This window comes from Protopterus annectens, chromosome 10.part0 (genome assembly GCF_019279795.1).
Source record: "Protopterus annectens isolate FY-2018-M chromosome 10.part0, PAN1.0, whole genome shotgun sequence".
Lineage (NCBI taxonomy): Eukaryota > Metazoa > Chordata > Ceratodontiformes > Protopteridae > Protopterus > Protopterus annectens.
Window position 1 is genome coordinate 1198297804 of NC_056744.1, and position 14507 is coordinate 1198312310.

The 14507-nt window shown below is 40.5% G+C and overlaps 1 protein-coding gene across 7 annotated transcripts in view; it reads right to left on the reverse strand.

Annotated features, from left to right (window-relative positions):
• POMGNT1 (protein O-linked mannose N-acetylglucosaminyltransferase 1 (beta 1,2-)) overlaps positions 1-14507 on the reverse strand; it is a 1898302-nt gene that overhangs the window by 702923 nt on the left and 1180872 nt on the right. For all 7 annotated transcript variants that reach the window (XM_044085953.1, XM_044085951.1, XM_044085948.1 and 4 more), the window contains one exon: positions 2977-3105. In XM_044085953.1, coding sequence (XP_043941888.1) covers positions 2977-3105 — 129 coding nt within the window. The remainder of the gene's footprint in view (positions 1-2976; positions 3106-14507) is intronic.

Genomic DNA, 14507 nt, shown 5'->3' on the forward strand with positions numbered 1-14507 from the left:
CCTCCCTATCCTTTTTAAATGCAACTTGGATCAATGGATGGGTAATCTGAAATTCACCCCTGGTCTTACTCATACATCTCTGATGGACAGAGATGGTCAGTAAATCACCACTTATGTAAATCAAATTTGTGGGTCACATTTTGGTTGCATAGCTAGTCTTATAAGGGTCCTACATTGGTCTTTAGATTAGTATACAGCTATGAACCATATGCATACACACACGCCAATACATGTGTGTGTGTGTGTGTGTGTGTATATATATATATATATATATATATATATATATATCTATATATATATATATATATATATATATATATATATAAAATGTACGTGTGTGTGTATTACACAAATATATATATATATATATATATATATATATATATATATGTACACACACACACACACACACACACACACACAGGTTCACTTCAGAACAATGAAATACCATAATGTCGAAATTCAAAACACCGAGACCAAAAGCTTGAAAGTTCATTATGCTGGAAGTTCACAATGTCAAATGTTAGAATGTTGAATCAGCTGTGTAAACACAGTTATGATGTGCAACTTGGTTGCTGTGGCTTTAAGACATGTTATGTTGTAGTACAGTAAATAAGAAGGGAACACGATTGAGGTTACTTGTGAAACTCCTCCGGTAAGAACTGGAGAGATATACAGTAATGTGTAATATTTTAGCAGTGAAGTAGTGTTTCTAAGAGAAGGTTGAGAATATTTTTTTTACAATTTAAAAACAGACAGCCATGAAGCATGGAATGGTACATTTGCCATTTTGTTCAGTGTAGTACATTCTCTGAGTTGATATATTTAACTACCAGGGTGTGGGAGGGGCATCCCCCCACTTGGTGGGTGCAGGGGGGCTTGCCCCCTCTTATATCTGGAGAAGTTTATTATAGTTTTTTATTTGCATCTGTATGTTGTTGTGGTGGAATATAGTAAATGCTGGTTTCCTATGGCTTTTCAATGTTATGGGATTCGATGTTTTCAAGTTTTGGTGTACTGAACTTTCAAGCTTTTGGTCTCAATGGTTTGAATTTCGAAATTATGGTATCTCAATGTTCTGAAGTGAATCCATATATGTAAATACCCACATCCACACACACAGACACAAAGGAGTGTGCTTGATATAGGTATTATTAGATGTGCCAGGAAAGTTGTGAGATACAGACTGAAGTGCAAGAGCACTGAAATCTATTGGCATGTGGTAATATCTGTACCAGACATCCCAAGTGCCTTGCTGCATTTCTACTTTTTTTTTTACAGTTTTAATTTTACATTTAATACTTTATAAAAATCATATGTATGCAGTATACTTTACTGTAAAATAAATTCTCCTACTACTTAACTGACTGCCCTGCAAGGTTACACACATGAAGAATTTTGTTATGAAATTTTTAGAGTAAGTCATTTAAGGGATCCTTCATTAAACTGTTGCATGCTATTATGAAAACTTGTTAGCAAGTACCACGTCACAGTCTCTTTTAGACATTACGTTCTGGATCAAATATGTAAAACTCAATGACATAGCTCAGATGGTAGCGGTTGGTAGTACACAGATCGTACATTAAAAATGTGAGCTCAGATTGATGTTTTGGTAGAGCTGTGGGCGGCTGTTAAAAATAATGTTGACAAAAATTGCACTGCCTAGTTTGACTTTTTTTTTTGTCCTCTTTACCCACACTGCCTGTCAACCATCAGACCCTCTCTAGAGAAACTAGCCTATTCATTCCTCATTACTGGGGCAAGCGACAAATGAGAGGGATGTTACCTAGGTAGCCATCAAACACCAAGGAAACTGCACTATGCAGTGTGCTCCTGAGTGTGCACCTTACACCCCTTTACTCCTACACCTATCTGCCTGGTTTCTCGGGTACCAGGGCCTCTAACCAATCCATGGACATCTGGGATGCAGACAGGGCTCTATCCTAATGTGCCACAAAATGAGGCTGCTCAGTTTACCTGTTTACATCATTATAACTTTTTAGCTTTGTAGAATTTTGGTATGAAACTGGAATTTAATTTGCAAATGCTGTCTCGAGTCATGTTTGCAAATCATATTCTGGACCTGAGTTGCCCAAATTCAGAAGTGGTAGCATATTATAAATCTCAGTTTAAACTGTCACATTTTGACAGAGTTATGGGCATTTGCTGAAATGGTGTACTTGGCCATTTCAACCAACTAATTGTTGTACAGGGTTATAACTTTTAACTACTAGGAATTTGGGGAGGAATTTTTCAGGTAGTAATTTTAGGGGCTCCTTCTATATAACTCCTTTGTGCCATTGTGTAATTTCATTTGTAAATGTGATTTCACAAGTCATTAAAAATTGCAAGAAATACTCAGTCAAGCTGGAGTCTTCACTGTGCAATACCTTACATCTTCTGTAATGGAGGATCATGGAGTACAAAGGCCATATCAGTGTTTAGCTAAATGGTTTCTGAATGCCCATAACTTTTTAAGTACTTATAGGTACACTCAGGCCAACAAAGCAAGCTGAACATTTGAGCTCAAAATATCAAGTGCTGCATAATTATGAGCATTTGCTTAATAGAATGTACTTAAAAACACTTTTTGGCATGCCACTATGTACGCTTTCAGTGGAAAAGTGTTTCCCCCCCCTCTGGTCTCTCTCTTTCTTTGAAGTAATTTTTTCTGCTTTTTCAGTTATGCAGTATTTGACTGCATCATCTTTCAGTGTACATCAATGTAAAGGTTGAGAAAAACATTCCCAGTAGAATTTTGAAGTTTGTGAGAGAGAAGGGATCTGTGATTGAATGCGAGGTCTTAGGTGCCCTACATCAGAGGTTTATTCTATGTTAAAAACCAATCAAATGAACAGGTAAACTAGCAAACTGATTGGTCAGTGTCCTTTGTCCATTATTAATACAGATTTAGAAACACAAATACAAATAATTACTGATACAGCACTAGTTAATTTTTCAACACAGAAATCTTACCTTTTCTGGGGTAGGCCATTTGGGCTCCAATTCATCTTTGTACAGAGACTTTTTTAAAACCCATCCAAGCCCTGGCATACTCTCTACTCTGTAAAGAAGGGACGGGTCTTCAGCTGTGTGTTCATAACCCTGAAAAACAATCAAAAAGAGGTGTAAGCCACTTAACTGTCAGGCAACAAATTAAAAATGATCAAGTTCTCCACTAAACTATAACAGAGAATCCAGGTGATAACTTAACATCAGTCACAGTCAACAGTTTATGAAAAACAAATATTTAGTTGCTTACTTAGTGAAATAAGCTGAAATATCCCACAATCCAAAGATCCATCCTGAAACATCCACATACCATGATGGAAACAGATGCTTCAAGATTTTTTGCTTACCATAATAAGATTTCTCTTTGCTTTTATACCCTGATGCTAGTATGTATACTTTTAACTATTTTTGCCCTGCCCTTCTCTTGTTTTCAGTTTTTACCAGCTTCCAAGCATTTCTGACAGCTTATCACCCTCATTCAATCTCAAATTGAAGTGACTGAGAATAGAAGCTGATGAGAAATGTGACACAGTGGATTTGGAAATCTCTCTTTCTCTGTCCCTCTATGCCACCTAACCAAATTCCAAACCAAATGACATAGCTGAAGGAAGACCATAATGCACAGAGCTAGTACTGGCCATTCCACCTGTATCCTTTTGGTACTAACATATACTGAACTAAAAAAATTTCAAAGGATTTGATTTCAACTTTAAACTAGATGTGTCCAACCTGCGGCCCTCAGAGCTCTGCCATGCGGCCCTCTACCTCTAATTCCAACATCAATGTACACATGCCCCAAAACACTTTTTTGTTGTGTTTTTCACGGTTGTGACCTGTAACTCTAACATCGGTGTGCGCATGCACCAAAGATCCTTCTAGTTTTTATTTTTTTGCACCAAAGAAGGGTCTGTGTGTTCGCGCCCCTTATTTCAAGCCAAAGAATCAATGTGTGTGTTCTTGCTGAAGAGGGACTCGTCTATGGATTTGCTGCCATTGCCTTTTAAGGAGACAGCACTTAACCTGTGTTAACAGGTAAGTATAGTGTGAGCGAGTGCATGCATGAAAGCAGAATGTTTGTGTGCGTGAAAGTAGAAGTGTTTGTGTGTGTGTGCGTGTGTTTATGTCTGCATGGCAGAGAGACAGAGAGAGACACATGCACAAAGAGGCTAACATACAAAAAGGTTAGCTCACAAATGCATCCTACATTAAAAGTACACTTTCATTAAATTGCAGCTTTTCTGACAGGGAGAGTGTTGTATTGAATATGAAATCATACCTCTCAACTGTATAGATTTTCGAAGAATGTCTGGATTTTTGCCTCATCTTCCAATCTGTGTCTTTTGCTTAGGAAATAAAAGTAGTCATCCAAGGTAATGCAGTCCCAGGGATTAAGAATGAGACAGCAGCCTAGGGTTAATGGGTCAGTAATGGATTGACTAATGTGGGACTGTAGCATATAAAGTTTATTGTTTTTTTTTTTTGACAAACAAAAAAAATCACCCAGTACTGTCTTGTCATTGGTGGGTTCTAAGCAGTGGTAGATTGGACAACAGTAAGCATATCTTTGGTGGATCATCAATACTGGCAAATCAGGTGGGCACAATGTCATTTTTTAAATGTTGGGGGTTTTAGTGTGTATGTGTGTGTTTGTGTTGGGAGTACTGCAATAGTAGATGGTTATTAAAGACAGAGACTTACAAACTGTGGAGAATATGTTTCTTTGTTTCAAAACCTGATACTTTGGTACTAGGAATGCCAAAATAGATTTTCTAAGACATAGCTTCTTGCCATTTACAGTGGATGGATATTTACATTTAACGGACAATGTTAGCAGTATGAGTGTGGTCCTGTAGGGATCTGGAGGATGCTAAGTCTACCACTGCCAATGTCTTGTAATGTGACCTGGAAATGGATATTGGGATGTTACTGAAAAAATACAGCAAGTGGGCTTTGAAATGTAGTTTAATTAAACAAAGTGCACTTACAATTTACAGACCATAATTTAATTTATTTCAGGTAGTCCAGATCCTGGTAGATTGTATGCCATTAGACTTAATTAGGGAGAGGTGTCATTCTGTGGAAATAAGCAGACCTAGTTTCAATGAAAGCTCTGTGGTTGTTTGCAGGTAGGAAGTTGCAGGATGTGGAGCCAATATGTTTTATTATTTTTAATGGATTTGTCATTTCAAAGTATGGTTTTCTTTGTTGCAAAAGAAGGCAGGATTGATGAGCCATATAATGATTAACTGACAATAATGGGATAGAAACATTATACGTGATGTATAATATTTGCAGCTACACTTGTTTCAATGGTGTCTGTGATGCATAACTATTTTGGGCCTGTGTCCCAATTTTATTTTTGCTTTGTCCGGAATTCTTTCTCTAAGGTTGAGAGGTATGGTTCCATGCTAAATCAGAAGGTTGTATTTACCTTGGAAGACTTTTCAGCATAATTATGAGAAACAGAGTGTTTTAATATCTCCACTTATTTCCAATATAAACTGCCAGGTAACCTTGCAAATAACTTTCTTATTACGCTACTTTAATTCTTTTGGAATTGACAGGTATGCTTCATTCGTAAGAATAGTGTGCTGTGACTGATTTCTTGCAGCAGTCTGTGGCTTACTTATCACAATAACTTTTCTGTGTTTCTGGGTGTGTGATCAATTTAACAGTTTTGAAGATGTTTTCCAAAATTAAATAAATACATAATAAATAAAAAAAAGTAATCCTTTCTTCACTTTGAGCTATTGACAAAGTGTGGGAATTTGTTTTTTTCAAAAGCGATGGTCAGCATTACAGCTTAGTAAACGGTCAGTCTGTGAATAACTTCTGCACAAATTAAAATGTCTGAATGTCAAATGGCTTTAGATTGAGGAAGTTATATGTTTACTCCAGTATGTAGTATGATCTTAGAGAGTTTATAGATTTCTTATTGATTTATTTTTTGCTGAGCAGTTGTTTGTTGATTTATTGATGGTCCTTTTGTTGGTGGGAAATTGCATGGATGAATCCATTTCTATTATGATTTTTTTTTTCAGATATTTTGACTTCCAGATAATTTCAATCAGTGAGTGTGTCATGTGATTACTGAGGTTGCCTATTTTACAAGTAGGGGCTCCTTTTATGTGCGTGTGTGTGTGTGTGTGTGTGTGTGTGTGTGTGTGTGTGTGTGTGTGTGTGTGTGTGTGTGTATGTGTGTGTGTGTGTGTGTGTGTGTGTGTGTGTGTGTGTGTGTGTGTGTGTGTGTGTGTGTGTGTGTGTGTGTGTGTGTGTGTGTGTATGTGTGTGTATAAGAGAGAGAGATTTAATATGTATACTGAATATACTTTTGCAAATGGAATTCTTAGTTAAATAGGCCCCTCTTCTTAGACAAGTAGACTTGAGTAACCAATATTAGATCTTAGCCATCCAGCTGGGAAAGTTTAGTATGTGGATTTTCCTTCCGGTTTGATGAAGGCTATGCTACTTACTTAAGGAGTACATTCATGGCTATCCATCCATTTGTAGTCTTGTTGAACTACATTGTTTGATAATGAGAGGAGCTTTTTACAGAAGTTGAAAGTTTTGTGAAAAGAACCTGTCCATACAAAGTGGCTTGTTTATGTTGCAGTGAAGGCTGTGGTCTTTGTAGTGAGTGATTTAAATATAACCAGTATTTCTGAGGTGGAGAAAGTCTCTTAAGGCAGGATCTTTCTTAGCCTGGAAAGCAAGCAAGTGATGAAATTTATAATGGCCAGTGAGAGACAGAGGAAAGCAAGAAGCTTTTTAGTCTGTTTGGATAACTAAATGAACTCAGTCCTTTGACCTTTTTTTGTCAAAATGGTTGTAGTCTTCTTTTGGCATGGTGTTTTGATGAGGCACGTGCCAAAAGGGGTGTTGCGCTCAATAATTGCTCTTGTAAAGGAAGAATACAGGGATGTTATGACCTCCTTGTCCCTGGATGAGATACCCTTACTAATGAGGTGGGCCATGTAAAAAGCTTTCCGTACAACGGAGAAAACGTGGTGGTCAAAAGTCAGGTTTCTATCAACCTGGGTGCCCAAGCACCTCATGACTGATTGCGTGCTTACAACATTGTTATTAGTGTGATCATTTGTGGGGACATCACTCTCCTCAAAGGGGATGATTGTGCATTGTTTGGCATTTAGCTTGAGGCCATGTTTGTGGCACCAGTCATTTGTTTGGGTGAGACCCTCTTGTAGCTTATTCAGAATTGTTTTATTAAGTCAGTAATGTGAATTCTTTACTTTATTGCAAATTTGTTGGCTTATTTTTCTGGATTATAGTATTGTAGGATTGCTAATGTTGACATTGTATGTAGATGGACTGCTGGAGTGGTTTTCCCAGTGAGAAATGCTAGTGCTGTATTGAATATCTGTTTATTTGTAAAAAAAAATCTATATATTAACTAAGATGTTAGAGTTAACTGTTAGATTAGAGAATTAAAATCAGAATGAGAATTAGAATTTTAAGGCAAATATTAGGCATTTATTAATTGTTCCAATGCACCTACAGTACAGCCAGGAGGTCGACTTTGGTCTCCTGTGGCAGCGAAAGAGTTAACTATATGATATATTTTATATGCGGCCCCAAGACAATTTCTGTTCACTCAATGTGGCCCCGGCAAGCCAAAAGGTTGGACACCCCTGCTTTAAACGGTTAGGCGAAATGGTGCCAGGACCCTTTCCATCCATGATCCCAGGCATTCAACATATACAGCTGTGCACAAAACGTGTTCCCAGTAGCAAACATTCATGCTCAATACAGAAAATAAAGCGTAAATACCATATAAGCATAACTTGCCCTTGGTGCACCATCATCTGCATTTAACAACAGTCCCATGGCTACAACTGAGCTAGACTGAACTGTAGATATTTGGGCATCCACAGTCTTTTGCATGTCCGTAGGCAAGCTACCAGAAAGAGGCTTGGAAAGCTCCTTGATCAAGTCTCTTTGGAAACGTGCCAGGTGTGTTAGATCAGTGTTTTCCTAGTCTGCCCAATGTCCTTGACTCCCTGCTAGGGGGATGGACAGAGGACCTTTCCTCAGATAGTTCCCTCCTGTAGTTGTTGCTATCACCATGGCATCTACAAGGGGTCCCTTTGACCAGTGTTTTCTGTCTTTCAGGGTAATCAAAATTTTGCCTTTTTATTTTTCTGGAATAGGCAATGCCACATCAGGTTCCTTCCAGGCCTTTTGAATGACAAGATCTATTACAGCGTCAGGAGGTGGAACAACCCAGGACATCGGTGGACCACATCTAAAAGCTTCAAGGAACATGGACTCATCAGAAGGAGGGGTTTCTGTGGATCATCCCCCCTCTGCTTCATCAACTCCAGAATATTCCTACAGGAGACATCCTCAGGGGGGATCTGAGGGATCCTTCTCCATCATCTGTGAATGTGTATTCAGTGACAGACTCTGTAGAGAAGTCTAAATGTTTCCGTCTGCATGTCCTTGTTCTTGGGATGTGTCTCAGGGGTTCTGAAGGAGGCCAGTCGTAGTCATACATGGAACTTGAACACTGAGCTGCCTCAAAGTTAACTGACTATCTGTCCCTGTCAATCCAAATGGCAGGAGAGAGGCACAGGCTCCACTTAGAGTTGGGATGGATCCGAACTTGGTGCACACAAGTCTCCTTGGCTCAAAGCCCTTTCCACATCCTCGAATGTCAACTCAGCTAACCGAGCTAAGAAGAAACTACCCCATCAGCAGACTATGCTTCCAGATTCCAAAAGAGGTCAGCTTTGAGGAGGACCTCGGAGCATAGCTGTCTAGAGCTGAACCACAAAGGGGAAGAACAGCTCCAAAAATTTCAGAGTCAACTCAACCATGGCAGATCTGAACCTGATGCTCTGGTTCCGTAACTCCTCTTGACCCGAAAACATCCATGTCAACAGAGTAAAGGAAAGGTGTTGAAGCCAAAGTCTCCAGGGCTATCAAATCAGACACCAGTGTGGCAGAAGGGTTCAGAACCATAACTGTCAGCTCCATAAAGGGACACTGCATCGGAAAAAGGTTGGAAGGTATCAAAAGTGCCCGTTCCAGGCCCTCTCCTTGGAGATGGCACAAGCAGGACCCCCAACTGATTCGTATTCTTCAGGAATGTCCTCATTACATGGTTGACATCTAACTTCTGGTGGATCGACCAGACCTTGAAGAAGCCACAGACATTCGTCTCGATGGTAGTAAGATTTCCCGAAAATAGCTTTCAATTATCATGAATGTGCTGGCGCTCCCTTAGGGCAAGTCTGGTCAAACTGGTTTTAAACGAGATCTGAAGTAAATTAGTCAGGAGGAGGGAACTATAGGTAAGGGTGGAATCAGAGCTCTCAGATTCACTACTCTAGTATAAGGTGCCAAGGTTGGATCCCATAACCCCACACACAGAATTTGGAGAAAACAAACATCGGATACTAGATTGTTGTCACATTAGTAAACCAGTTCTTGTACTATACATATTATGCGTATACAACACAACACAAGAAAAAAATCACTAAACTGCCAGAAATTTTCAACCTCTATTATGTACAGACTAACTATGCATATGTGTTGTCCATTTTCATTCTTCCTCAATGAATGGGTCTCAGATTGGACTTGGACTTTCATTTAGATTCTTGGCTCTAACTGTTGAGCTACTCCCTTTACCCATAATGCCCCTTACCACTACATTACCTCAGATCAAGTTTGTTGCTGCCAGGTAAGCCTTAAGGCATAAGTAACCATAACAATAATAAGAAGCAGTGTAGGTACACAATAGGGGCTCAGACTGGAAGCAATGATTCCAATGTACCTCGTCAGGTCACCCCCAAAGGATAAGGATAGGGGAAGGAGGGTGGGAAGTTGAAGAAGAATAAAAATGGGTAACACAGATGAATAGTTATGGTGAGTACATAACTTTAATATCTGATGTTGTTATTTTCATTCATTCCTTAACGAATGGGACAGAGTCCTCAGCTACGAAAACCTTTGGTGGCCCTCATGGAAGGTTATTCTGGAGAACCGTAAAACCAAATGGAGCCCTGCTCCTGCAGATGATTTCCAACTTGTACTGTGAAATAAAAGTATGAAAATTGGACCAAGTGGCCACAGCACAAATATCTTCAATGGAATGATTAGCCACTGATCCAGCAGAATGAGCTTTTGGAGGTTTGAGTAAGCACAATCCCCTTAGAGAATAGACAATGGAAATAAAATCTGTTATCCATTTGGCTAAAGTAATTTTGGGTACTTGTTTTCCCAAATCTTTTCTGGCAAAGGAAACAAACAGTTGAGTACTACTAATCTAATCTATGATCTATGATCAGTTTTCCTAAAGTATTTTATTCTATAAAGGTAAAAACGAAATTGTCTATGTACATCTAAAAGACAAAGCATGCATTTTCCTTTATTGTCAAATTTTGGAAAGACTGATAAATTGATTACTTGATTTATATTTGACTCACACAACTTTTAGCAAAATGGAAGGGTGTGTACATAAAGTCACTACTTTTGTGAAAATTCAAATAAGGTAGTTCTGAAGAGAGTAGTTAGAGTTCAGAAACTCGCCTCACAGATGTAACAGCAACAAGAAAATTGTTTTCCAGGAGAGATATTTTAGAGCTGACTTAGCTGAAGACTCAAAAGGAGAGTGAGTTAAAGTTTGTAAAGGATTAAGATCCCAAGGTGGAGCAGGATCCTTTATCAGAGATCTGAGCAGAAGGAAACCCTTAAGGAATGCCTTACAAAGTTTAGAAGAGGCTAGCGAGGAAAAATCATGTCCTATGTGGTAACTTGAGATGGCTGCAACCGGAACTTTTACGGTGGAGAAACTAGCACCATACTGAAAGACTGAAAAAATAAATTCTAACACATCAGGAACTGGAGCAGTAAAAGGATACAACTTTCTTTGTTTTGCCCAATAGGAAAATGTTGTCCATTTATGTTTATAAATTTTTCTCATAGAAGGTTTTTGGGATGAAAATAAGATTTGGCGAACTGGAGAGGAAAGTCTGGACTGTTTGGCCATCATTGGAATTAGAGAAATCATGTGGTCAATTTGAGGCCTTGAATGTTTTGATGAATCATCCCCAATGGAAGCAATAGTAGATTTGGACTGGGGTCCAATGCCTAAGGTGGACACAGGAGATGAGACTATAGGAATGGGAACCACACTTGCTGAGGCCAGAAAGGGGCAATGAGGATTACCTTGCCCTACAACCATTGTGCTTTCTGGAGAAATTTGTGTATTGGGGGAGGGGAGGATAAGCATACAGGAGACCAGAGGGCCAAGCGTGGACCATAGCATCTCTCATTGACTCCCACTGAGGGGGAATTAGGGCAAAGAACTTGTTGAAGGGAGAGGCAAAAAGGTCACAGCAAGATTGACCCCCACTGATGAAAAATCACTTCTGTCACTGCATGACTGAGAGACCACTCCTGCTGCATCAATATGGACCTGCTGAACTTGTCGGCTAAAACATTGGATTTCCCAGGTATTTGCATTGCTGCAAGAAAACAGCTGGAAGAGATCGCCCACTGCCAGATTCTCACTGCTTCTCGGCAAAGGGGGTAAGATCTGGTTCCCCCGGTCTGTTGATGTATCAAACCACTGACATATATTCTGTCTGAATAGCAATTGTTCCTAGAGGGTAAAAGTTCGGAAAGGCCTGCAACGATAATAGGACGTCTCTCATCTCTACAACACTGACATGCAATTTGGTCTATTCTGGGGACCATGTGCCTTGAACAGTTCATCCCAAGAAATGCCCCCCATCACAACTGGGAAACATGCATGGTCAATGTGGCCTTTGTGGGAGGAAAGATAAAAGGACATCCCTGACAAACTTCATTGGACTATATCCACCAAAGTAGGGAGTCTTTGCAGCCTCATGAAATTTTTATAGGATGTTTCAAACAATGCCAAAGCATCAACCACTGTACTGCCAATGTCTACTGAAAAATTCTCATGTGAAGGTGAGCTGTACTTAATAAGGTGATCGCCGCAGCCATCGAACCTAAGGCTTGAAGAACCAATCTTGCTGGAAGAGAGGGAAGCTCTAGAATCTGAAATGCAATCTTAGGGTACGAACTCTGGGGTAAAAACATGAACTGACTGACAGTATTCAGGTGAGCTCTTACAAACTGCAAGACTTAAACAGGTTGAAGATTGGACTTGGGAAGATAGACTGTGATCCCTCGGGAATGGACACAACTGGAGTAAATACTCCCTGGCCTTCTCTAGCAGATGCTTGGTAGGTGAGGAAAGAGCCAGTCTAAATAAGGAAACATTCTATATCCGTGCATTCTGAGATGAGCTGCCACCACTGCCATGCATTTGGTGATCACTCTAGGGCTATGGTAAGACCAAATAGCAGAGCTCTGAACTGACTGACTGGCCCCCAGCAGAAGGAGAAGGCATCTTTGAGGGAACCTGCTTATTTTGATGCAATAGTATGCATCTTGAAGATCTACAGAGTACAGTCTTCCTTCTGTAGAAGAGGCAGAATGGACTGAACAGTGACCATCCTAAACATGGAGTTCTTCACAAATTGATTTAGATGACTAAGATGACTGAGATACAGAATAGGTCTCAGGTCCCCTGTTTTCTTTGGCACTAAAAAGAACCTTGAGTAAATTCCAAATCCTGATTGGTCTGGTGAGACCCATTGGATGACTTTTTCTAGCAGCTTTTGAATTTCTAGAGCTGCCAACTCCTTCTAATTGGGTGTAACATTGGGGAGACATCTGTTTTGTGAAGGGCTTTGTGAAAAGGAACAAAATATCCTCTGGATATGATCTTTTACACCCAACAATCTCTTGTGATGGCTGTTCAGGCATATATGTGCAAGGAGAAGCATCTCTCGACTGCCTCCAGAGAAAAACAGCAGGGCAACCTTTCAGAAGTGCTGAAAGGGCCTGTCTAAGAAAGAGTCTTGGGACCCTAGGTTCTCCAGGGCCACTTTCAGGCAAGGATGGTGTCTTCCATTGATATTTCCCCCTCTGCCTCTGGGAGAAAAATCCTCACGAGAGTCTTGAAAATGTTGTTCATATGTTTTGGAACCACGTTTTCTTACCACCCTGTTGATTCCTGTAAAAAGATCTCTGCAGGGTCAAGAAACAGATTTCAACAGGCAAGGTCTTCCCATTTTGCTCACTGCAGGAAAGCGTGTTTTTAACTGTGGGCCAAACACAGAAGATCCATCAAAAGGAGGACTGATGAATGAGGATTTAAAGGGCTCTGCAAAATCACACAATCTCATCCAGGCATGTCTCCTAATGTCTATGCCTGAATCAGCAGCTCGTGAGGAACCTTCAGCTGCATGAGAAATTAGACTCACTGACAAATTCGATATAGATTGTAGGGTGGCCAGTTGGGAGGAATAAGTTTTCTCTTCCTCTGCCAACATGGACCCCATGGTAGACTTAGAGTTCCTTTATGGAATCCCTCTGTAACCTAATAAAGTGTGGCAGGTAGTTAAGTGACTGCAAGGCAAAGGTCGCTGAACTGTAAATGCCCTTTCCATATTTGTCCAATGCCCTAGACTCTCTATTAAGAGGATGGACAGTGGAGCTCTGTTTTGCTAGTTCCTTTTTGGTGGCTGCCGCAATGACCACAGCATCTACAGCGATTCTCTTACTCCAAAACTATGTGTTTAGGGGCGCCAAGGATCTTGTCTAGTCGATGAAGGATAGGCTCTACATGTCCGGTTCTTTCCAAGCTCTGCAGGAGACAAGGTCTATAAGGTCGTCCAATATAGATGGGCCAGACCCAAAGACTTCTAGGAACCCCAGCTACTCTTAGGAAGGGGTTTAAGAGGACCAACCACCTTTCTGGTGCAGGATCTATAAAATGTCTTTGAAGGAGACATCCTCTGGTGGTGACCTTGGGGATCCTTCCTCCTCATCATCAAAATCAGTGTCTTCAGTCAAAGACTCCTGAGGGGAATCAAAGTGCCTCCTCTTGCACAACTTCTACAGAGGAACCTCTGCAGTGGGATGGTCTGGCGAGGGATGAGAAGAAATAGCAAGTGCCTGGAAGCTCTTATGGGCTGGCTGTCCCTGTGGAGTAGGGTGATGATGCTTATGGCTAAAATCTAATGGAGGAACGAGGATAAGATCTGAGGAGGTGACAGTCAAAGAAGCCTTGTGATGGAAGAAAGACCTCTCCACTACCTAGAAGGCAGAGTGACCAGAAGTAGAAACCAACCTCATTGGAGCCAAAGCTCTCAGCTCAGCTGAGTCTCCACCCCTCCTGGATCTCCTCTCCGAGGAGGGAGTGGGATCCGAGCTGCAGAGTGCCAAGGCTCCAAGGGGAAGCAACAGCTCTGACAACCTTGGAGTCAAAGTCATCCCCCCGGATCCGATGCTGAGAGACTCGTCCTGCTCAGTGGTTATCAACACTGAATGGGTCAGGGAAGCAGAGTAGAAAAAGAAGGTGGCATCTTCAGATAAGACACTTTGACTCTTGGCGCTCTAGGAGCCCATGGCTCCAAAACTACAGGTCAGATTGG